Source organism: Anomaloglossus baeobatrachus, chromosome 5 (assembly GCF_048569485.1).
Source record: "Anomaloglossus baeobatrachus isolate aAnoBae1 chromosome 5, aAnoBae1.hap1, whole genome shotgun sequence".
Classification (NCBI taxonomy): domain Eukaryota; kingdom Metazoa; phylum Chordata; class Amphibia; order Anura; family Aromobatidae; genus Anomaloglossus; species Anomaloglossus baeobatrachus.
This window is the reverse complement of record NC_134357.1, coordinates 308,771,519-308,797,064: the sequence shown is the minus strand read 5'-3', so window position 1 is coordinate 308,797,064 and position 25,546 is coordinate 308,771,519. Positions and strand designations below refer to the sequence as shown.

At 43.5% G+C, this 25,546-nt stretch overlaps 1 protein-coding gene across 1 annotated transcript in view; it reads right to left on the bottom strand.

Annotated features, from left to right (window-relative positions):
- The window catches only part of LOC142311352 (lysosomal alpha-glucosidase-like), a 153,709-nt gene that overhangs the window by 86,198 nt on the left and 41,965 nt on the right, over positions 1 to 25,546 (bottom strand). The window contains exons 3-6 of the mRNA XM_075349698.1: positions 20,320 to 20,465; positions 10,761 to 10,926; positions 5,346 to 5,442; positions 5,062 to 5,181 (exon numbers count right to left, since the gene is read on the bottom strand). Coding sequence (XP_075205813.1) covers positions 5,062 to 5,181; positions 5,346 to 5,442; positions 10,761 to 10,926; positions 20,320 to 20,465 — 529 coding nt within the window. The remainder of the gene's footprint in view (positions 1 to 5,061; positions 5,182 to 5,345; positions 5,443 to 10,760; positions 10,927 to 20,319; positions 20,466 to 25,546) is intronic.

Below are 25,546 nucleotides of genomic sequence, written 5' to 3'. Positions count from 1 at the left end.
TGTAAGGCCCGGGACTGTGGATGGGGGAATGGATTGCAGGGGAGCGCAGGCTCGCTGGGGCGAGGGGTGATCAGGTACTCACTGATCACTGGTAGAAGGAAAGCAGACGCTGACAACGTAGTAAACCAAGTCTCTGGGTGCCGCTGCCCTCTTGGGGGAGCTCGTCCGGGTTCCGTCCCCTGCAGTACTGCCTGATGGTCCGGAGCCTGCCTCCGTGCACAGATTTTAGTAGTCCAAGTGGCCCGTTAGCTTGGAGCTGTCCGGGCCCCGCTTCCCACTTTTTGGTGTGAAGGCGCTGTGTTCTCAGGAGCTCACGCTAGGGATTTCAGTGGGCTGCTTTGGTTGGAAAGCCCTATTCCCCTCGTTGCGCTAGTGCCCCTGATCTCTGAGCTTCATGGGAACAGTCCATAAAGGCCCTGTCCTCCGCAGGTTAATTGCCGGGTTGCTTGAAGTCTCTCCCCGACCTAGGGTCCAGTACCCCGACGTGCTTTCGGTCCCAGGCCGGCTATTGTACTGCTGCTGACTGTCTTCCTAGACTCAGCCAGGCACCCAGTCCCAATATCCCGCAACTGGGTCTCCGACTCCTCCGGGTCCAGACCACCGTCTACAACCCAATCTACTTCTCCCCTTGAAGCTCCAACTCCCAGCTTTCCCAAGCTCCTCACTGCTTTAGGGTTACCACTGCTCTGACTTGTCACCTCCCACCTCCCTGCCTAACTCCTAGGTGGGCGTCCCTATTCCAGCGTAGCAGCCCACTGGTGTGCCTGACAGGGTGTGGTGCAAAGTGTGATTGGGATTTTGGATGCTGATGAAGGCATTACCGCAAGTTGGGAACCCAGAACTAAGAGGGATTGAGTCCTGCACTAAAGATAAAGAGAGTGCAGTACCCTGTGATGACCTGACTAATCCAGGGGCGTCATACCCCCTCCCTACTGAGCCCCACAATGTGGCTAAACCACTGTTAGCATCCACATATCTGTCATTGCTGCAGTGAAGAGAGCCTCCAATGTACGGGGTGCAGGTTTACAGAAATATGAGCTGGGCACAATGTACAGGCACTACAATGTATTGGACACAAGGACTTATTTGCAATTTTTAATTCTGCAGCAGTCACTGTGTTTGACACCATGGGTGTTTTTCAGAGACTAAATAATCACTACACCAAAAGATGAATTCCCGAAGGGGTGTAATTTCCAAAATTTTGGCATTTAAGGAGGATTTCTTCTGTACTGGCACTTAGAGGTCCTGAAAATGAAGTCAGCAAACTATTCTAGGAAAATCTGTGCTCCAAATATCAAATGGCACTCCGTCCACTCCGAGCCATGTGGTGCGGCCAAACAGTTCAGTGTTCAGTTATATGTGGAGTATTGCCACATTCAGGAGAAATTGTGTAACACATTATGGAGCCCTTTTTTACCTATTCTGTTTGTAAATATTGGAAATCTGGGGTTAAAACAACATTTTGTAATTATTTTTTGTTCACCGCCCATAATAATATAACATTTTCTGACACACGTGTAGTATCCATATGCTCCCTACACCCCTGGGTGAATTCATTGATAAGTGCAGTTTGTAAAACGGGGTCACTTGTGAGGGGTTTCTGCTGCTCTGCAAATGTGACATTGCACCTGCAAACCATTCCAACTAAATCTGCACTCCACTATGGCACTCCATCACTTCTTTATTTTTTACTGTGCCTCAAAAATAGTTTTCTACCATACATGGAGTACTGGCGTACTCAAGAGAAATTGCCCAACAACTTGTATGGTTCACTATCTCCTGTTACCTAGTGAATTTGAAAAATTTGGCGTTAACGCACCATTTTTGTGGTTAAAATATTTTTTTTTTTGTTTCACAGTTCAATGTTATAAAATTTTGCGAAGCCCCTGGGGGTTCCTGGTGCTCTCCAACCATCTAGATAAATTCCTTGAGGGGTCTAGTTTCCAAAATAGGGTCAATTGTGAGGCGCTCCACTGTTTAGGCCCCTCAGGGGGTATCTAAACACGACATGACGTCTGCTAATAATTTAAGCCAATTTTTTAGCCAAATGGTGCTCCTTCATTTCCGAGCCCTGCCACGAGCCTAAACAGTTGATTTCTACCACATATGAGGTATCTGCGTACTGAGAAAAACTTGCACAATACATTTTATGATGCATTTTTTTCCTGATTCCCTTGTGGAAAAAAAAGCTACCTGGTTGAAGCAACAATTTTGTGGTAAAAATTGTTTTTTTATTTTCACGGCTCAACCTTATAAACGTCTGTGAAGCCCCTGGGGGTTCAAACATCTAGATAAATTCCTTGAGGGGTCTAGTTTCCAAAATGGGGTCCCTTGTGGGGGAGCTCCACTGTTTAGGCACCTCAGGGGGTCTCCAAATGCAACATAGCGTCCGCTAATGATTCCGCTAATTTTGCTTTCAAAAATTCGAATGGCACTCCTTTCCTTCCATGCCCTGTCATGCACCCAAACAATTCATTTCCACCACATATGAGGTATCGGCGTACTCGAGACAAATTGCACTATATAGATATGGTGCAATTTATGTTGCATTTTTTTCCTGATATCCTTGTGAAGAAAAGCTACCTGGTTGAAGCAACAATTCTGTGGTAGAAAAAAAATATTCTCATGGCTTAACATTATAAACTCTGTGAATCTCCTGGGGGTTCCAGGTGCTCACCAAACTTTTATATAAATTCTTACAGGGGTCTACTTTCCAAAATGGGGTCACTTGTGGGGGGAGCTCCATTGTTTGGGCACCTCAGGGGGTCTCCAAATGCGACATGACTTCCGTTAATGATTCCAGCTAATTTCACTTTCAAAAATTCAAATGGTGCTCCTTTCCTTTTGAGCCCCGCCGTGCGCCTAAACAATTGATTTTCACCACATTGAGGTATCAGCGTACTCGGGACAAATTGCACAATACATTTTATTGTGCAATTTCTCCTGATACCCTTGTGAAAATGCAAACATTTATGGCTAAAGTAACATTTTTGTGTAAAAAAAAAAAAGTAAAATTTTCATTTTTTCCTTCCAATGGCTTTGGTTCCTGGGAAGACCCTAAAGGGTTAATAAACTTCTTGGATGTGGTTTTAAGCAGCTTGAGGGGTGCAGTTTTCAGAATGGTGTCATTTTTGGGTATTTTCTGTCACCTCGTCCTCTCAAAGTCATTTCAAATGTGATGTGGTCCTTAAAAAATGGTTTTGTAAATTTTGTTGGAAAAATGAGAAGTTGCTTATGAACTTTGAACCCTTCTAACTTCTTAACAAAAAAACATCTTGTTTCAAAATTGGTTCTAATATAAAGTAGACAAGTGGGAAATGTTATTTAGTAACTATTTTGTGTGACATAACTCTCGGATTTATGGCCATAAAATTTCAAAGTTTGAAAATTGCGAAATTTTCGCAAAATTTTCATAAATAAAAGCAAAAAAAATTGACCTAAATTTACCACTATCATGAAGCACAATATGTCATGAAAAAATAATCTCAGAATTATCGGGATCTGTTGAAGTGTTCCAGAGTTATAACCTGTCAAAGTGACGCTGGTCAGAATCATAAAAAATGGCCCGGTTAGAAGGGTGTTTCAGTGGCCGGGGGTGAAGGGGTTAATGGGATGCATGGGCTATTCTTTTGTTAATGCATCATCAATTAAGTAGGTAACAGGTCTAGAGCTGATTCCAGGTGTGGCATTTCGATTTGGAAAATGTTGCTGTGAACCCACAATATGCAGTGCTCTCAATGAAACAGATGGAATAAAAATGGATGGGCAAACAACGCAATAGTGTCTTACTCAAGTTTGTAAAGGAGTGTGTAAAATAAAAAAAAAAAAGCTCAAGCGGTTGGGACCTACCTGTAGTTAGTGCTTATTTGCCCATCTGTCAAGCCTAAAGGGGGCTTTACACGCAACGACATCACAAACGAAATGTCGTTGGGGTCACGGAATTCGTGACGCACATCCAGCCTCGTTAGCAACGTCGTTGCGTGTGACACCTAGGAGCGAGTGTTAACAATCAGAATTACTCACCTAATCGTTGATCGTTGACACGTCGTTCATTTCCCAAATGTCGTTGTTGGTTCAGGAAGCAGGTTGTTGGTCATTCCTGAGGCAGCACACATCGCTACGTGTGACACCCCAGGAACGACGAACAACACCGTACGTGCGTCCTCCGACAATGAGGTGGGCTGCTCTCCACCCCTCCGCTTCTATTGGACGCCTGCCGTGTGATGTCGCTGTGATGCCGCACGAACCACCCCCCTTAGAAAAGAGGCTGTTCGCCGGCCACAGTGACGTCGCTAGGAAGGTAAGTCCGTGTGACGGAACCTAGCGATATTGTGCGCCACGGGCAGCGATTTGCCTGTGACGCACAAACGCTAGCGATGTCACTGCGTGTAAAGCAGCCTTCAGGCTACGTGCCCATGGGACAATGTACCCGCGGATATTTCCGCAGGTTTGTCCACAGGTTTACCGCAGCTGCTTCCCGGAATCCGCAGGTATCCATTGCTGTGGTATATCTGCGGAGTTGTTACGGTAAACCTGCAGAAACAGTGCGGATTTTGTGCAGAATTCCTGCCCTGTACCTCCATAGTGGAGGAGCAGAAATACCGCAGATATTTCCGCATGGATAATTGACATGCAGTAACGTGCGGCTGCGGGAAATCGCAGCATTTTCCGCAGCCGCACATACCGCAGCATGGACACAGACACTCCCCATGTCCCATAGGATAACATAGGGAGTGTCTGTACTTGCTAAAACCTGCAGATTTATCTAGAAAATCCAGATAAATCCACAAAGTTTTCCACGGCAATATCCGTGGGTACAGAGTCCCGTGGGCACATAGCCTAATAGTCAATGTAAATTCTGTGATAGAGATTCTTATCTGCAGCCTTGGATGTTAGATTGTGAACCAATCAGCTACTTTCTCAGCAAGTAATTTCCTTTTTTTTTATTTCTTCAGATATCACACTGTCTTTAGGCAACATTTTAACAAATATTTTAAAGTAAAAAAATTTATGAATAAAACATGGATGGCACATATTATAATTTGTATAAATTTGTCTTACCGATGACATCCTGGTACTGCTTGACAACTGTTTTTGGGTCAGGACCCAAAAAGACATAATAATCCAAAATCCCTCCTGTAGTTCTCCAGGTCAAAGCAGGAGCGGGCTGCATTAGGATATCTAGATATACATCAACAATATTATTTTATGCACAATGTTATGTACAGAATGTCATTAGTAGTATAAAATATTACAGAGGAATTATACAGCATGTATTACAGCATCATCATTATCAGTTATTAATTTGATAGTTTTTTCATCATACAAGTATATTTCATGCTTACCCATAGCATTGCTGTTAAGCAGAAATACTCCATGAGCTGAACCATCTTTTTCAAATGCAACGTAGAAAGGATGAGTGCCATACAGGTTTGCATCTTTCTAGCAGTATGAGAATCAAACAGACATTGTCAAACATATACAAAAATGATAAAAACAAAATGTTTTATAAAATCACTGTAAAGTGTTTTGCCAAAATATTTACACTCACCACTAAACCTAATATTAAAGGGGTTGGACAACTCCTTAAGGGGGTTCTCCCAGAATGAGATAAAATGGCCTTCTTGGTATAAGAAACACCCCTCACATTTTTTTAAATATTTTGTGATATCTTTTCATGGGACAACACTGGAGGTATGACACTTTGATGCAATATAATGTACTCAGTGTACAGCTTGTATAACAGTAAAACTGGTGTGTCCTTTAAATTACTCAACACATAGCCATTTATGTAAAAACCACTGGCAACAAGAGTGAGTACACCCCTAAGTGAAAATGTGTCATGTGACTCATTAGTGTTACCAGGTGTCAGATGTGAATGGGGAGCAGGTGTGGTAAATTTGGTGTTATCGCTCACACACACTCTATCATAGTGGTCACTGGAAGTTCAACATGGCACCTTATGGCAAATAATTCTCTGACGATCTGACAGATAGAATTGCTGCGCTACATAAAGATGGCCTAGGCTATAAGATTGCCAACACCCTGAAACTCAGCTGCACCATGGTGGCCAAGACAATACAGTGGTTTAGCAAGACAGTTTCTACTCAAAACAGGCCTCGTCATGGTCGAACTGTAGGAGGTGGTAGCGTCACGTCCACCCCTATGGAGAAGAGCAACTCCCATAGAAGTGTACAGAGTAGTATATTGAATGTAAATTGTTGGATAAATACATTGCTGTGCCAGCGATGTAGCATAGTTGTATGGAAGCATCAGCCGGTGTCCTCTAGCGTCTGTGTATTTATGTGTTTTATTAAAGGGAATTGTTACAGTGCACAGACACCTCCACTACGTAGGTGTATTCCCCATGTGTATGTGTATATTATAATGCAAACAGTGTGTAATGTAAATAAAGATTGGCCCTTTGTGCCTTGTCAGCCAGAAGCATTAGAGATAATGACTAAGGGCCGTTTCATACTTGCGTTGTTTTGACAGCAACGGAATCCGTCACACATACAGTGCAGTTCATTTATTTACAATAGAAGCGCAACATCATGTGGACACATGCAGGTATTGCATGAAACAACCCGCATGGTGGCGCTCTTCCATTGTAAATAAATTAACTGTACTGTATGTGTGACGGATTCCGTTGCCGTCAAAACAACGCAAGTGTGAAACGGCCCTAATAGGTAAGATAGATAGAGTATTAATATCATAGAACTGTAGTTAGCAATCATTAGGTAAGGATTTTAGATAGGATGGTTATTGCAGGCAACTAGGGAAACAAACAGCAGGCGGAAGATGAGGCGTAGTTAGTTAGCTATAATAAGGTTCAGCAGGAACACGGGAAGAGTAGCAAGTTGCTCAGATTAGTGTAGGCCAGCTGCGGACAGTTCAGTGGCTGCCAGGGAGACACGCTAAGGTGGGTGGAGAAAGGAGTTTAGCAAGGAGAGACAGGAAGAAGTCAGTGAAGCTGCATATGTCCTACTGAGGGGACAGGAGGTAACCCTCCCTAGTGCCAAGACCTCTCTCTGCAGATGGCTAGAGGCTCTCCAGAGGACAGTGGGACGTCGGGGTATGGAGACTCCCGACAGTATCTTGAACCAAAAATAGAATCCCATACACACAAAAAGAGTTATACAGAGATAAAGATTGTTGCAAATCATATATATTTGTTTTATTTTATTTTATTTTATTGTGGCATATCCATAAACCAATGTTTCAGCACAATGCTTTTTTCAAGGTTTATCTGTATATAAAATAAAATATTCCCATAAATACATGATCTTAGAGATATCTTTCTCATACAAATAAGATATTAAACATATAATAATTATAAAGAAAAACAGGATAAAGACATGCTTGTTGTAATCTGTTGTACTGGACTAGACCCTAGTCCAGCACAACAGATTACAACAAGGATTTTCTCCTTTGATTACTCACCTGAGCTTTGTGACCATATCTTTAGGTATTCGTTGTTTGACTTTGACTGTCGTTTTCTTGTTTAGTATAAACTTATCATACTTATGTATCATATCGGCATGTCTTTATCCTGTTTTACTTTATACTTACTATGTTTATAATATTATTTGTATGAGAAAGATATCTCTATGATCATGTATTTATGGGAATATTTTATTTTATATACAGATAAACCTTGAAAAAAGCATTGTGCTGAAACGTTGGTTTATGGATATGCCACAATAAAATAAAATAAATATATTTGATTTGCAACAATCTTTATCTCTGGATAACTCTTTTTGTGTGTACGGGATTCTATTTTTGATTATTATATTTTCACACACACACACCCTCACTTTATTTGGCAAACACAAGATAATCTTCGTACCTTGAACCAGCCACGGACTAGTACTTCGTCCGAGGGTCTGAGTGAGGCATGGTAGCCGCCAGGAAATAATACGGGAAGGAAACCAGTATTAGGAACAAGTACCAGAAGCAGAAACCCAGAGCAAGGATAGGAAGTCAGATAGCCCAGCACAAGAAGGACTGTCTGTCCGACGTAAGACCTGGTGTACCACAATAAAATCGGCTCCTGAGGATTTGTGTGTAATTGTGTCACCCTCCACGTCGGCGATGAGGATCAGAATCCGAGATGAAGAACACTGGACATTGTTGTAAGTATCACACATCCCATCGGGTGCACAACAAGGACACACACTATTGTAGGAGCAAGGGAGTCATTGAACCTCGGCCGGGATAGGGCTCCCCTCTTCACAACAAAAAAAGTTGAGTGCATGTACTTATTGTCCTATCCAGACATTGTCTTTTCAAAATACTGTAGAAGAATGAGTGCTTCCAGCATTGATGCATAGGTGTTCAGACCATACACTGCATCAAACTGGTCTGCATGGCTGCCGTCCCAGAAGGAAATCTCTTCCAAAGATGATACACAAGAAAGCCTACAATTTGCTGAAGACAAACAGACTAAGGACTTGGATTACTGGAACCATGACTTGTGTTCTGATGACACCAAGATACACTAACAAGCTAAAGGGTAACAATCTTTTGAAGCCAAAGGAAGATGTCACTCTGTACTGTGAGAGATACTAAAGCCACTAGTAGTGTAGCTTCAGAGTGAATTAAGCAGGCAAACCACAAGAGGGCAATAGAGTAGTCAGTAGGCCAGGCCAGCAGTAGGTCTAATCAGTAGTACAGGAATAATCAAATTGTGGTCAGGTCATAGCTGAGGATCAGCAGCCACGAGATTGCATATACAAAAGAAGGGAGAGACGAAGCCAAAGTCAGGAATGAGCATACAGATCAGATGCCGAGAAGTCCAAGAAACATACACAGGTGGAGGACAAACCAGGGTCAGACAGACAGGGCTTGGAGTACAGCCAGACAGGAGCGGGTAGTCAAGGAACAAGACAGAAGGACGGATGGAGGAGGGAACGGGAAGGACAAGGTAGCAGGGAGGCAGAACATATCAGGTAACTCTCGGGAGCCAGCAATACAAACTGACACACTGCAGAGCATAAACTATCACTGGCACTGCACCGAAGGCGCAGCACCAGGATATAGCGTCCTGACATCCGGAACGAGGCAGGATGGGATGATCCCCTCACATAACCTATAACCCTGAACTGTAAAACCAGCCATGGCTCAGTCGCAGCTGACACATGCATGGATCATGACAAGAGTCACAAAATATTAACAAAATAACAAAAATAAAAATTTAGATTTTTAGGAGAAAAACAGTAACAATTTACTGACATGACAAGAATCTGCTTAACTAATCATATGCTAAATTGTTGCAATTCCAATTTATGTATGAGATATCCAAGATTATTGTCTATAAAATGAAGGTACATTCACGGTCAAAGCTGTAGTGGATAGTGAGACATGGAGCCTGGCAGTCAAAAATTCAAAACATTGTTATGCTTTTGCTCATAAGTGTAAACTTATTTGGTTCAGATGATGTCAAGTGTGTGTAGCAACAACCAGGTGAGGAGTACAAAAATAATTTTGTCTTGCCTACAGTCAAGCATGGTGGTGGAGTGTCAAGGTTTGGGGCTACATGACTGCTGTCGGCTGTGGGGAGCTACAGTTCATTGAGGAAACAATGAATGCCAACATGTACTGTGACATACTGAAGAAGAGCATGATCCCTTTCCTTCAGAAACTGGGCAGCAGGGCAGAATTCCAACATGATAACAATAAACACACCTCCAAGATGACCACTACCTTGCCAAAGAATCTGCAGGGAAAGGTGCTGGACTGGCCAAGCATGCCTCCAGAGCTAAACCCTATTGAGAATCTGTGGGGCATCCTCAAATGGAAGGTTGAGGAAAACAAGTTGTCTAACATCCGCCAGTTCTGTGATGCCATTTTGGAGGAATGGAAGAGGATTCCAGTGGCTCCTGTGAAGCTCTAGTGAACTCCATGTCCAAGAGAGTTAAGGCAGTGATTGAAAATAATGGTGACCAAACGGACGTAAAAAACAGAGAATTAAATACTGTGCTGATTATACAGGAATAAAAGGAATGAACTAATGTTTGCCTATTAATATTGTATTTTTTGCGGTTTTTGTACACATATATATGCTATATTGCTATGTGAAAATACATTTGGTGTACCCTATAGGGTTAAAAATTCTGCAGTTGCTATGCTCTCTCTATCCATTTGATCACGTGTTTGGGTTCAGCCCTTTTTGAACAGTCCGATGACTAGATGGTTTAGAGACTGAATAAGAACTGGATGTTCGAAACGCGTCCTCTCTAACATGGGCTTGATTACCACAGTATGGACTTTTTAAGAATATGTAAATAAAGAATCTTCATTTTAAAGAAAATTTCTGCCTGGACCTGAGTGCTGGTGAATCCTTCTTTCTACTATTTCTACAAGGACTTGCTGACCTTTGTTCCTCCGTGCACGATCCATGGCATCTGGGCTTCCATTTAAGTAGGTGAGCTGGGTAAAACTTATTTTCTCTGTGCTGATTATACAGTATATGGATGACAATTGAATGAAAAATTGTCAGTTTTTTGGGGATAAAAATCTGCCAATTTTTCATATGCTCCTGTAAACATAACTTAAAGCGGTAGTATTTATCAGATAATATACATTTACACAGTACATGGTTAACAAACTGAGCTGTATATCTAAAATATAGATAGATGATAGACAGACAATGGACAGAGGGAAGGAAAGATTGATAGATAATAGTCAAATATATATATATATATATATATATATATATATATATATATATATATATATATAGTTACCACCTTCCTTACCCGAGGTATTAAGTCTCTATTCCAAAATGTTAATCTTGTCCAGTTCAGATCCAAGTTAATTGAAGTAAGATGTTCACCAAGTCCATACAGAAAGTTTGAAGAAAGAGAGGTGGACATCTGAATAAACTGGTCTGCAAACAGCAATGGAGCCAGAGTAGTGTTTAATCTAAAGAAAACAAAATGACACAATTTGTTATAACCAGGTAAGGTCACATCAGCATTAGGAATTTTGTTATTTTGCTAAGCATTAGGATTGACATGATGGCAACCTTTAGCGCCAGACAGAACCCTTCTACTATTGGGTTCCATCAGGTGTCCAACACGATGCCGGCCATTTCACCATGATACACTATTTTATCCAGTAAAAATGAACAAATCTGAAATGTAGCTTCCAAAGTAGATCTGAACATAGCCTATATTTTTTTTTTTGCTATAAACATGTACTAATTGCAATAAATGTTCTGTAGGCCACATTCACAAGACACAAATGTGACTAAAGGCCGCTTTACACGCAGAATCGCTGACCGTGGCGCACAATAGCGTTAGGACGCGTCACAAATACTTACCTTCCCAGTGACGTCTCTGTGGGCGGCAAACAAACTCTTTTTTAAGGGGGATGTTCGTGCACAGCAACATCACACAGCGGCCCGCCAATATAAGCAGAGGGACGGAGACCAGCAGCATTAACGACACGCCCACCTCGTTGCCGGAGGATGCAGGAACGCTGTTGTTCGTTGTTCCTGGGGTGTCACACGTAGCGATGTGTGCTGCCTCAGGAACGACGAACAACCTGCGTCCAGCACCAACAACGATATTTGGGAAAGGAACCACGTGACAAACAATTAGGTATTTTTGCTCGTTAGCGGTTGCTCGTAGGTGTCACATGCAACAACGTCGCTAACAAGGCTGGATGTGCGTCACGAATTCCGTGACCCCAGCGATATCTCGTTAGCGATGTCGTTGCATATAAAGCGGCCTATAGGCTTATATCTGAGTACTGTAAGTGGGCTCATTCTCAGTTTAATAAGAAAATCTAAAATCAGGATTTTTGTTTAGTTTTTTACATTTTTCTTTTACATTTCCCTATTTTAAAGAGCTTCATATATTTCATATAGATTATAAAAAAAAACCACACATACGTAAACTATACAAGTGCAGAACTTTAAAAAAAAAAAAAAAACACAACACCCCACTAACATCAAATAGCTAAAATTGCTACTTATTCAGATTTAGTGGAACATAATGTATATTATTGCAAAAGGTGGTTTAGCCATATCATAGGCCCCCAAGTGGCTATTTTTATTATGTAAAAAAATGTTTTAAAAAAATCAGCTTGGGGTCCTCCCAATTTTGATACCCAGCCAATATAAAGCAGACAGCTGGGGGTTTGTATTCTCAGGCTGGGAAGGAACATGGTTAGTGGACCCTCCCCAGCCTAAACATAGAAGCCTGCAGCCACACTAATATCCATTAGATGCTTCAATTCTGGCAGTTACCCGGTTCTTTCTGATTGCCCTGGAACGGTGGCTATTGGGGTAATATAAGGGCTTAATGACAGCTGTGATTTCTCAAAAAAACCTCTGCTGCCACAAAGCCATGGATTAACAATGGGGAGGGGGTCTATGAGACAACTCCATTACTAATTGTGTAAGTTAAAAGAAGTAAACACAAAACAGAGAAAAATCCTTTATTTTAAAAAAAACACACCCTCTTTCTCCAATTTAATAACCTTCAAAACACTCCTGCAGGTTTGATGTAATCTACAGACACGACGTCCTACGACGATCCCGATTCTGCTGCATCCAGAGGATGCAGTGCGCTGTCACATTAGGATATGTGACCCATCACTCAGTGACCTCACCTCAGGTGAAGTCATTGAATGAACTCAATGCCAAATTAGGTGATGTGCGCACATTGAATATTTGGTTGAAGACATTTCTGCACCAAATCTGCATCTCCTGGCAGAAAATGCACCTAAACTGCATAAAAAACATATGTGGTTTTGGTGCATTTTTATGTCCGAAGATGCAAATTTTGTACAAAGATGTCTGCAACCAAATACTCAATGTGCGCACATCACCTAATTCGGTAATTTGTCATTGAGTTCTATCAGTTCACCTGAGGTCACAGCTGGGGTTCCCTACATCCCTCAGCTGTGACTTCAGGTGAACTCCCTGATGTTCCCGCTCTTACAATTGCCACTGTCAATGTGTCTGTGACATTGCAGTGCATGGTCATATTTTCTAATGTGACCGTGCACTGTGACCTCAGAATGTAGCAAAGCGAGGGTTGTCATTGGATCTTGTGTGGATTACATTGGGGTGTTTTGGGGGTTAATAAATTGGAGAGAGTGTGTGCCACCCCCGTGGAAATAGCCGAGCTGCTCGGATCCCGGGTTCGCTGTGACTCAAGGGTCTCCGGACCCGGGGGGGGGTCGTGTGGCCACTCAAATGAAAGGGGGTATTTACAGGGGAGTTGATATGTAGTTCATGATGCCACCCTGGTGTACGGTAATTTGGGGAGTACCACCGCTGCCGTTGGGAGTACCCGGGGAGATTAAGTGGGGCAGCAAGGTGTCGTAGCCCTCCACGGGTAGTTGGGATGCCCCGAGACTCGTTGAGGGGGTGCCGTGGGGTGCAGGGGGTCACTCTTGTACTCACTCAGTTCATATGCAGATGCTGACAACCGGGTAAACCAAGTCTCTGAATACCGCTGAGGGGAGCTCGTCCGGGTCCCGTCCCCAATGGTGCTGCCTGGTGATCCGTGACCTGCCTCCTGGCACTTAGTTTGACTTCAATTTCGTGGCCTGGTAGCATGAAACTAGCCGGGCCCCGCTCCCTATTATAGTTAAGTATGGGAGCTTGCTCTCAGGGCTCACGCTTGGGATTTTCTGGACTGTTTTGGATTGGAAAGTTGTATCCCCCTCGTTGCACTAATGCCCTGATTCTGGAGCTGGTGGGAACAGATCATGAAGGTTCCGTTCTCCTCAGGTGAATTATCGGGTTGCCTGAAACTACTCCCCGACCTAGGGTCCGTGTACCCCATCGTGCCTTCGGTCCCAGACCGCTGACAGTGCTAGGCTGCCGGCTGTCTTCTGACAGGTCCAGGCACCTTGCCACAATCCCCTGCGACCGGGGGTCCAACTCCTCTAGGCCCAGACCACTGTCTGCAACCTAGACAGTTCCTTCAGGAGCCATCGCTCCCGGCTTCCTCTGAGCTCCTCACAGCTTGAGGGCTACTTCCCAACTCTTTCTCTACTCACAGACTGACTGACTACACTCCTCACTTCCCCCTCTTGACCCCTCAAGTGGACGACTGTATTCCACTCAAGCCGTCCACTGGTGTGTCTGTGGATGTGGTGCAGGGTGTATCTAGGATTTGATTTGCTGTTGAAGACACCATTTAGACAGGGACCCAGAACCATGAGGGAGGTGGAATACTGCACGGAAGGGCAGCTTGTGCAGTACCCTGTGACGACCTGATAGTCCAGGGGCGTCACATGTGTTTTTTTGTGGGTTTTTTTTGTTTTTTTAAATAAAGAATTTTTCTCTGCGTTTTGGGTTTATTTATTTATTTTTTTAAAAGATTAGTAATGGGGGGTCTCATAGATGCCTACCCATAACTAACCACAGGCTGGATGACAGCTGTGTTTTATTGACAAATCACAGCTGTCATTAACCCCTTATATTACCCCGATTGCCACTGCACCAGGGAAATCAGAACGAGCAAGTTAAAGTGCCAGGATTGGCATATCTAATGGTTGCACCAATTCTGGAGCTGCTGCGGGCTGTTATTTTTAGGCTTGAGAGGAGCAACTAAATATGGGTCTCCCTAGCCTGAAAATACCAGCCCCCAGCTGTCTGCTTTATCTTGACTGATCAAAATGGGGGAACCACAAGCAGTTTAAAATCATTTATTTAAATAATTTAAAAAAGCCAAATGGGTCCCTCATGTTTTGATACACAGAAAGACAATGCACACAGCTGGGGGCTGCAGCCTCCAGCTATCTGCACTGGGTATCAAAACATGGGGGACCCTACACCATTTTTTCCCAATTATTTATTTACTTTTCCACTCCACTTCCTGAACCCAGACAGCTACTGTGAGGGCAACCAATCAGACGCTGGCACGTCGGCAGTCTGACGTCATCCAATCACAGACGCTATCACAGAGGATGGGTGGGGGAAGCACTCCACTGAATATTCATGAATTTTAATGAGTGGACCCAGAAGCAGTGTGACAACCAGGTGGAGACTCAGTAACTGCCCTGCTTTAATCCCTATTTTGCAGCCCCCTAGCCCTTACTAACACAATTTTAAAACATTCACATTTGGGTATCCATAGACTTATATGGGTTTGGCTTCCAGAGTCAAGTTCGGTGTCAAGTTCAGTCCTGAACTTTTTTTAAAGTGCGACCGAATCCAAACATCTATGGGTTTCCCCATTGTTACTGATTACTCCTAAACCTGCAGATAAATACTGTTTCTGAGGTGACACATTACCATTAAGTTATCTTCCTCATGAGTCATGATGCAATTTACCATCTCCACATTAAAGCAAAACCCTTCACTGGCTACAATACACATCACAGCCACTGGGTGGCAATCTATAATGGCTTTATATTTTTTCTTTTTAAGGTTCTTATGGAAGTCATTTCTGGATTTTGAGCCAAAAGGAAAACTAAGGAAGGACAAGTCTGCAGATCTACACTCAGCAGATTTGTGAAAAATTTCTGAAACTATCATACTTATCTAAATGAGGACAGCTAGTACAGCATTTAGGAAACGTCCCATTTCAATATATGGAATGTAATTGTCTAATATAGAAGTTTATGTAATGAAATTGCTGAATATGAACCTATCCTAAATTAGACTGTAGGGAGTGATACTAAAGGGAATCTGTCACCAGATTTTTGTGCCTAATCTGAGAGCAGCATAATGTAAAAGTAGAGATCCTGATTCCAGAGATGTGTCACTGTCACGGGGTCCTTCTCCGATATCACACAATGAACAGAGCGGGAGATGAGTGAACAATCCAAAAAAACATTTACTCCACGCACTTCAGAAGGTCCATAAAATAATCCACCACACAGAGAGTAAAGTAATCCAGTAAGCGATAAATGTCCAAGTCTCTCTTGGGGTGGCGACTGTAGCCCAGCTTCACCCACAGAGGATAAATCTTCCTGCTGGTCTCTTGTCCTCAGACAGACTGAATAATCCCCAAGGTAAGCAGAGAGGTTGGGTGGATTCCAGGACCCCTCCCCGAGACCTAGGGACAAAAGCACTGTGGGGGTAATTTACCTGCAGATAAGAAAATGTACACACAAGGCAACACTCCCAACATCTGAACAGACAAAACCCACCATATCCCACTAAGGCTAAGTTCGCACACTTTTTTTAACGCTGCGTTTTTGTGCGTTTTTGACCGCTAAAAACGCACAAAAATGCACCCGCGTCAAAAAAACGCGTCAGAAAACGCATGCGTTTTTATCGCGATTTGGTGCGTTTTTGATCTCTGCGTTTTGCTGCGTTTTTCCAATGCATTGCATGGGGGGAAAACGCAGAAAAACGCAGGAAAGAATTGACATGTCCATTTTTTTTTTCAAGCTCAAAAACGCAGCTTAAAAAAACAGTTGTGTGCGGACAGCAAAATTGAAAACTCATAGACTTTGCTGGGGAAGCAAAGTCATGCAGTTTTGAGTCCAAAAACGCACCCGAAAAACGCGCAAAAACGCCACGCAAAACGCACTGTGCGCACATAGCCTAAAACAGTCACTTACTGAGCTGTTAGAGTAGTAGTGATAAAAAAAAACCCCTGTTTTATCAGCAGGAGATCACTAGAGGACTAGAAAACCTACCCTATTCATGAGCTCTGTATAACTCTGCATCTGTTCCATTCAGATTGCGGGAACATCTACATTTATATAATTCATAGGAAATATTCTAAAACTCCTTAACTCCTTCACCCCCAGGCAATTTTCGTTTTGTTTTTTTTTTTGCTCCCCCACTTCCAAGATCCGTAACTTTTTTATTTTTTGTCAGTCTTGCCATATGAGGGCTTATGTTTTGGGGGATGAGTTGTACTTTTAAATGAAACCATGAGTTTTACCATATATTGTACTGGAAAACATCAAAAAAATTCCATGTGCGAAAAAATTGCAAAAAATGTGTAATCGCACAATTGGTTTTGGGATGTTTTATTCACAGCATTCACTATATGGTAAAACTGATGTGTTGTTGTGATTCCTCGGTACGAGTTTGTAGACACCAAAAAAATTCACAAGATGGTCCAAAAAAAAAAAAGTGGTGCACTTTACGCCTTTTTCCGAAACCCATAGCATTCTCATTTTTGGGTATCTGGGGCTCAGTGATGGCTTATTTTTTTGCGTTTCAAGCTGACATTTTTAATGGTACCCTTTTTGCACATATGCTACATTTTGGTCGCCTGTTATTGCATTTTGCGGCAACCAAAAAATGTAACTTTAGTGTTTTTTTGTGGCTACACAGTTTACCGATCAGGTTAATTGATTTTATATTTTGATAGGTTGTTTTTGAATATGGCAATACCAAATGTGAGTATTTTTTATTTTTTTAATCCTTTACCTTTCAATGGTGCGAAAGGGGGTGATTTGAACTTTGTTTTTTTATTTTTTTTTTAATTTTGTAAAAAAAAAATGTTTACTTTTTTTTATTGTACTAGTCCCCCTATGGAACTATAAGGATCAACAGTCTGATCGTTGTTCATTTCTGTAGATCACAGCTACACAGCTGAGATCTGCTGAAATGCTGCTGTCCTCACACACGGCGCTTTGCTGGGTGTAAGAGGAAGTGACTCATGATAGCTAAAGGAGTCACCACATGACCGTGTGCTACCATGGCAAACATTGGCTCCTCGTGATTACGTCACGTGACTTCCGATGACGGCTGATGAGTATGCAGTTTGACAGCCCGTTGTAAGGGGTTAACAGGTGCAGGTGGATCGCAGATCCACTCGTGCCTGGGTGGCACACAAACCAGCTGTTAAAATCAGCCTGCGGCAGCCAGCCTGACAGGATCCCTGATGTACCCAGTACGTCATGTGCCGTGAAGAGGTTAATGTTTGCATGCCCTGTTTATCATTTATATAGCTGTAGTAATGGGAGACATAGCAGACAATTTTGGCTTTCTTTCTTAGGCAATACGGTTTAGCAATAATTAACAAAATGTATGACAAGCAGCCAGGTACAATGTCTATACACTCCTAAAACATTTCCTTATTTTCCTTAAAGATCTTCAGACTTTACTCTCTGAAGTGAATTCACATTACATAGAATACAATGGTTTGCGGCAGCAATAAATTGGACCATTTTATTTTTGCAGACACTCCGGAAAACTCAAATAATCTGCTATGTTTGGAACAAGGTACTAAAATTTGTGAAGGTCAGTTTTCCACACCATAGGGCATATTCATATGTTCTGTTAGGTATGGTCAGTAAGACAGATTTGATTTTTGCCGCAGTTGTTTATAATTTTACTATGAAATTAGATTACAAGTATGACCATTTTTAGTTACAAGAGAAAAAGTTTTGGTACCGTGTTAGCCAGTTGAAAAATGATTGATTCTCTCACTGAGAACAAACAAAAATTATAATTTTGTAGTTGTGATACCTTTTAATGGCTAACTAAAAAATAAAATAAAATGGTGTTACAAAGCAAGCTTTCGAGACATCTCAGGTCCCTTCATCAGGCATGGTATGACAAAATATCTGAAGAAACACAAATAAATACGCAAACAGAGCAGAGGTATAGCATAATAAAAGGACATTCAAATATACAAACACTCAGCTTGGAGAGTGAATCCTTAATTAGCTTTGATTAGTGGTGTGAAAGGTTTATTGTCCTAATATCCATGTAGAATCAGATGCATGGTAAATTAGCAGTCTCTGGAATAGAGTCCTCAGATTTTGTAGTGAGTCATAAATCCTCCTGACAGGTTGAGTTCTGTGTCCACAGAGTTAAACATTTTAATGAATTTGTACTCACTACAAAGTCTGAGGAGTCTGTTCCAGAGACTGCTGGGGCACCATGCCTCTGATCCTACATGGATATTGGGACAATAAACCTCTCTCACCACTAATCAAAGCTAATTAAGGATTCACTCTCTTAGCTCAGTGTTTGTTTATTTGAATGTCCTTTTATTATGCCATCCCTCTGCTCTGTATGTGTATATATTTTTGTTTCTTCAGATATTTTGTCATACCATGCCTGATGAAGGGACCTCAAATGTCTCAAAAGCTTGCTTTGTAACACCAATTTTATTTTAGTTAGCCATTAAAAGGTATCACAACTACAAAATTTTAATTTGGTTTCTCTCACTGAGAACAATCAAGTATGACCATGATATATGGATATACCAAAAGATTTGCAGATTTCTGTACTATACTAAAAATATTCTCCAGTCTAAATCAAGTATATTGTTAGTAAATGCCGTGGTACTGCATCTGAACAACCCCCAAGAGAAAAATATACACAGCACAAATATGCCAAGACAATTTTTGTGTGTGTTATGTTAAATGAACCCTATAAACCCTCTGAGGGTTGAGCTGCTGTGGTCTCCATTGATCCCGAAAACAGGGATCAGTCCACTTTAGGGATGGAGTAGTAGTGGGCATGTGTGACTACCACTCAGACAATGGATAAAGCAGTGGTAACACATGGTCACTACTAGCCCTCCTTTCACAAAGGGGCCTGTAAGTCTTCTTCTGCTGACTTGACACTCTCCACAAGGAGAAACTTTACCCATTAAATGTCCTATCAAAAGCCTCCTACCTAGTCAAATTGCCTTTACTACTTTTCACTGATGAGGGGCAAAAACCCTGAAACATGTACCTTTAAATAGTTTCTAGTTTGACACATACTCAGTCATGTGGCAAGGCCTTTTAAAAGGTCAATATTGATTTATAGGATTGCAACATCCAGTAGGTGGCACTAAAGTTCCCAGCTTTTTCCTTTTGGAAGAGACAATTTTCATATTTAAATTCCCAGAGAAGCATTGCATGGATTTTAAATTCCCATATGTTAACTTGCCATTCTTCAAAAGGAGAACCTTCACCCCTTAGACCATGTGTCAAAAGTCTCTCACCCAAACAAATCAGGACTTTTTGCTTTGCACTGATGAGGTGGCAAACGTCCTGAAACAAGTCTCAAATGGAGAGTCTGGTTTGGTTTCTTATTGTAAGTCATGTGGCAAGGCCCTTTAAAAGGGTTGATATTGACTTTTAGGATGGCTACTTCCAATAGGTGACACTAGAACACTTTTCTCGTAATCCTTTCTGAAGAACTCCATTCTCACTGAAGTTCCCAGCAGTCAGACCCCACTAATCAAATACTTATGACTTATCTTGTGGATAGGTGATATATGTTGTTTATAGAACAACCTCTTAAAAGAAATAAATTATAACAATAATATAATAAGAACATGTCCTAAAATGACTCGTTATATGTCATATAGATGATATGTTCTTTTTTTTTTAGTGAGCAAAAGAAGAAATCAGCACATCAGTAAATCAAAGCCAACTCACAAGATTTCTCCATTAGTCTTCCGACTGATAAGTATGCCAAAGGGTTCTTCAATGATTTTTACATCATATTGCTTATTAGTTGGTGAACTTTTAACACGTGGCGTTTCAATTGGAACTTCATAGCGTTTTTGAGTAGGATCTTTTATCTTGAATAAAAAATAAATATATATAAGCATACAAATACTATGTTATCCACAGATAGTCTGTAAATATAATGGAATCAGTTCATGTTTACAGCAGTTTAGCATTTGATAAAAAAACAATCCGAGTATTTTTTTTATACTTTTTCAGTTTTGTAAGTGTACATGAGGAATAATACTATTTTCAGTCATTATGTGTCCAGCATTTATCACAAATTTTCCACTCCTATCATGTTTTATCACTAATTTTCAGTTGTTCCTTGTAGCGCCAAAGTTTCTACAGCGACGCTGACTTACTCACGGCCACGGTCGGATCCCTTTTTCCCCTGATGCTGCACGGCCTCCTACTTGCTCTCCTGCCTTCCTTCCCTATATGCTGCACAGGATTCCCAGGAATGCACCCAAGATGCGAGCGTGCACACCGGCCTCTTAAAGGGTGTGCCCGCTATTTCCAGTAAATGCCTCTCAGCCTATGGCTCACCAGCACTATGTATTTAAGGCACCCTCCCATTAGAGGAGGTGCCTGCGCAATGACTTTAGTTAGTCATTCTTCAGTCTGCTAGCTAGTTAGTTGTCAGTTCCTGAGCTCCTGTCCTGTTATCCCTGTGTCCGTCACCTGTGCCTGCCTTCCCATACCTATCTGTCCCTGCTATGCCCATCATACCTGACGGTACCCACCTTCCTGTCTGCCTCAGCCATCGCACCTGTACCAGCCTTCACCTATGTCTATACCCGAGTACATCTCTTAGGGTTCAGCTGCCACAGTCCCAGTCATTACCCTGGGAGTGGTATCTGGCATCCGCCTCATGGTAGGTGCTTAGGTAAGCCTCTCCCACTAAAGGGTAAGCCCGGGACCCTCAATGTGGTCCAATGGGTCCACTAACCACGCTTGCTGCCCCTACACTGGCTATGAGCGTTACATCTCTGAACTAGTGGGTAAACACTAGCTGCTATGTCTACAATCTAAAGTACACATAGACAACTGTTACGGTTGCTGCGAGCGCTGGAGACTAAGTCCAGATTTCTTGCTACTGCACATGTGCGAGCGCTGGAGACTAAGTCCAGATTTCGTGCTACTGCACATGTGCGAGCGCTGGAGACTAAGTCCAGATTTCGTGCTACTGCACATGTGCGAGCGCTGGAGACTAAGTCCAGATTTCTTGCTACTGCACATGTGCGAGCGCCGGAGACTAAGTCCAATCTTGGAGCCATTGCACATGTGTGGGTGACATCATCGCTGACACGAGGTCACATGTCTCTGACACCTTCTATGCCAATTGGTCGCTGGTCATGTGCTTGTGACGTCTTGCTCGGTGATAGGCCAGCATGACGTCACTCCTGTCGTTCTGGCAGCGGATTGGCTCTGGTGTCCTCCATCTTGGATGAGGCACAGAGTCTATATAAGACCCTGACACACGCCGCATGGTGCTCAGTCCCCTTGGTTCATGCATATGAGTAGACGCTCTGTGCGCGTTCCTCTAGGCATTCCTCTGTCTATGCTAGGTGAGCGCTACCGGCAGGGTAGCGTTCTTATACCTTACAGCTTCGGCTGCTGTCCGTATCCTTACCTCTTAGGGGAGCGGACATAGGCAGGTGCCTGAGGCACATGGTCTGGCTGGGCCTTGTGATTCTACTCGTAGGTGGACGTTGCCGCTAGGGTAACGTTCCTTATACTGCGTCTGGCAGTTGTTCGTATCCTCGCACACTAGGGGAGCGAACAGAGGTAGGAGCTTTGTGCGGCTTACGCTGCTGTTCGTCTCTTTTGCACCACTAGAAGAGCGGACCTAGGCAGGTGCCATATCTAGTGGTTCGTGTCCTCGCACACTAGTGGAGCGAACGCAGGTAGGAGCTTTGTGCGGCTTACGCTGCTGTTCGTCTCTTTTGCACCACTAGAAGAGCGGACCTAGGTAGGTGCCATTTCGCACACATTGCCTTTGTCTCTGTGATTGTTAACAGAGATCATTCCACACACCCTCCAAGTAAGGGAGGAATTGCTTTACTTACTTATTATATCCTTCTGTGAGTTAACAGAGGTATTGCACTCTGCCATAGTCTGCAGCAAAGTCTTTGCACGGTGGACCCTGACTGTCTGATACTCCTTTCGGTTATTATCAGACAGCCCCCCGTAACAACAACATTACGCATTCCTGCACTTATTTCTTACATTGCACACAAATTCAGCAGCAGAATAGAGGAACAAGAACATCAGGCCCTGGTAATATTACTGTACATATTCCATTTTATTTATTTGCCACATTTTTCTTCAGTGAATAAATCACGTGATTTTATTTTGTATTAAAAAAAATGTTTTTTTCCACAGCGATTTTCCTAAATTGACACTTTACCTTACTTCCTCCCTTTTCCAGCCAAAATGTATTTGATGCTTCTTTCTGAACACTTCACATACTGTAACTGTACAATGACAATTGTCTTGTAAGTCTGAAGAATGGTATTTTCTCCCAAAAATGCATTATAACTGAGGTAAATCCTGGGATATGAAGAGGAATTATGATGTCCAGTCATAATTTCTCTCATCACTCCCTGGTGGCACCCCCTCCCTTCACACACCGAGATCCTTCTCAGATGCCAAACATCTGGAAAAGTGTCAAATCCCAGTATACATCCAAAAGCAATCTCCTATGATATGGAGATTAGGTGTCCTGTCAGGCCTTTACAACAAAGGGAAAGGAAGACCCCCTGGGGGGTTGTGTCCATTCATCAAAGAAAATGGACAGAGACTTAGCAAAACCAAAAGGAAGCTAGTCACCGCAGGAGAGCATATTGCTGGCTCCGCAATATGTAATGTGTACAGTTATGATATTACTGTGCGTCTCAGCCATACACCCCCCTACATCGTTAGAATCGGAACTTCGAGCCGCATCTCAGCATATCCTCGAAGTCTATGTTGCGCCCTGGGGCGGCGAGATATAGAGAACTGCTAGTAGGAGTCCGGTAGAGGAGTCGTGCTTGGACTCAAAATGCAGAGGGGACCTGGGCGGATGTGATGACACCAGAACCGTCCCGATCGGACCTCCCAGTCCGGAGTTGCGGGTAATAGTCCCTTTTGGGATTTTATGTTGGACTCCAGCCAGGGGAGTGGCAGTGCTTCCCTCTGAGGTCACGAAGGTAGGAGGGGACAGGGATTCGGCCAGGTTGATAGCCACAGTTCAGACATTTTGGCTTGTTCTTTTGCTGGGGGTCACAAGTGGATACACCTGTTGGAAAAATTCGTGATACCTGGTCGAACAGCACCCCCCTGTGGCCAGACGCACAAGGTAACTGCTTGAATTGTATGCGTGTTTGTAATCCATACCTTGCCTGTAAATGTACTCTGACCTATCTGTATATTCTGCAGATTCCCTATTGTATATATTGTAGTTTCTAGTGTGGCTTAGGCCGATTAAATTATATAATTAATCTTGGGCTGTTCTGTTAACTCAATCTTAAATCCCACGTCTGTGTGCTCGGTTAATAGTTACTGTAAATCGGTTGGTGGCTGCGAGATTGTGCCAAGGATCATTGTGGGGCGGCCAGTGAGATTTGGAGAGGTTTTTATAAAATCCGTCCGCGGAGGTCGGGGGAATATATACCCTACTCACCGGGAGCCCTTCAAGTATTGGCACAGTAGAATAGCGGCCTCCTTGCTTATTGTCGGGCAATTCCATAATCGGCCTGACTATAAGAGGGGCGCTAGAGAGCGCGTCTCATGCTCTGTCTGTCGGGAGGTATAAAGGAGGGGTGTGACTGCCGCTTGTTACCCCCCGATCGTGACATATTGGTGGCAAGCGGTGGGATCGAGATAATAGTGTGTGTGAGTGTGAGACCCATACTCCCAGACACTAAAGACTGCCAGCAGCAGCTGTGGCTGCTGGGGTCTTCAGACCAGTCCAACACTAGAGTGTCGGAGTGCAGATACTGTAAGGTGTGTGGGCGCATCAGGTGGCAGTTCTGTGTCAGTGAACAAAGTCTGCAAGAATGGCAGAGAGCACCAGGGGCCGCAAAGCTAAAAAACTGGCCGATGCTCTGGCCAGAGGCGAGGAGATGGAGGACGGTGTTGTGGACCGCGATGAGGAGGTTGTCCACGAGCCCTCCAAGAGCCTGACGCCAGAGAACAGCTCTGCAGAGGACATCGCACAACCTGGCACTCATGGACAAGATGAGGAGCAGCCCACCCAAATGTCCTCAGGGAGCCAGATGCCTGTCCTCCGCTCTGAAATGGACAGTGAATCACCTGGCTCTGCAGCGTGCCGCAGATCACCACTTGCCAATCCTCCGAGCCTGGCAGGCTTGGATGCCCTGCTACAACTGGCTATGGCCCTACTCCAGGCTGGAGACCGGGAGGGCTACAAGGACCTCATGGCAGAGCGCAAGGCAGCGCGTGAGGCTGCAGAGTGAGAGCGCAAGGCAGAGAGTGAGGCTGCAGAGCGAGAGCACCAGGCAGCGCGTGACCACCAGCTGCAGCTAGCTCAGCTCCGGCCCTCATCAGCCACCCGTGACCTTCAAGACACCAAACTTCCAAAGGTCCATGTTGAGGACTTCCCAGTGCTGGAGAAGGATGGAGACTTGGACTCTTTTCTGACTGCCTTTGAACGGACTTGCCGGCAGCACCATCTGGACAAGGACCAGTGGGCCAAATACCTGACCCCCCGTTTAAGGGGTAAGGCCCTGGATATCCTTGGGGACTTGCCTGCTGAGACAGATTAGGGCTATGACACCATCAAGCGGGCCCTGATCCAACAGTACAACGTCACTCCGGAGTCCTACCACAAGAAGTTCCGGAGCCTGCCGAAGGGACCAAAGGACTCCTGGGCTGACCACCAGCGGGCACTTGCCCAAGCTGCCGACCACTGGACCCAAGGCCTGCAGCCTACCACCGGACCGGAGATCCTGGACTTGTTCATCACGGAGCAACTCTTGTGGAACTGCCCTGAGGATCTCCACCAGTTCATCCGAGACCAGAAGCCAAAAGGGGTCCATGGCTACAGCTGCCCTGGCAAATGACTACACCAACAATTGGGCCCCTGAGGCCAGGAGAGCGGTCGCCAGCAGCACCTGGAGAGGGGGTAAGATGAATTCTGAGACTGCCC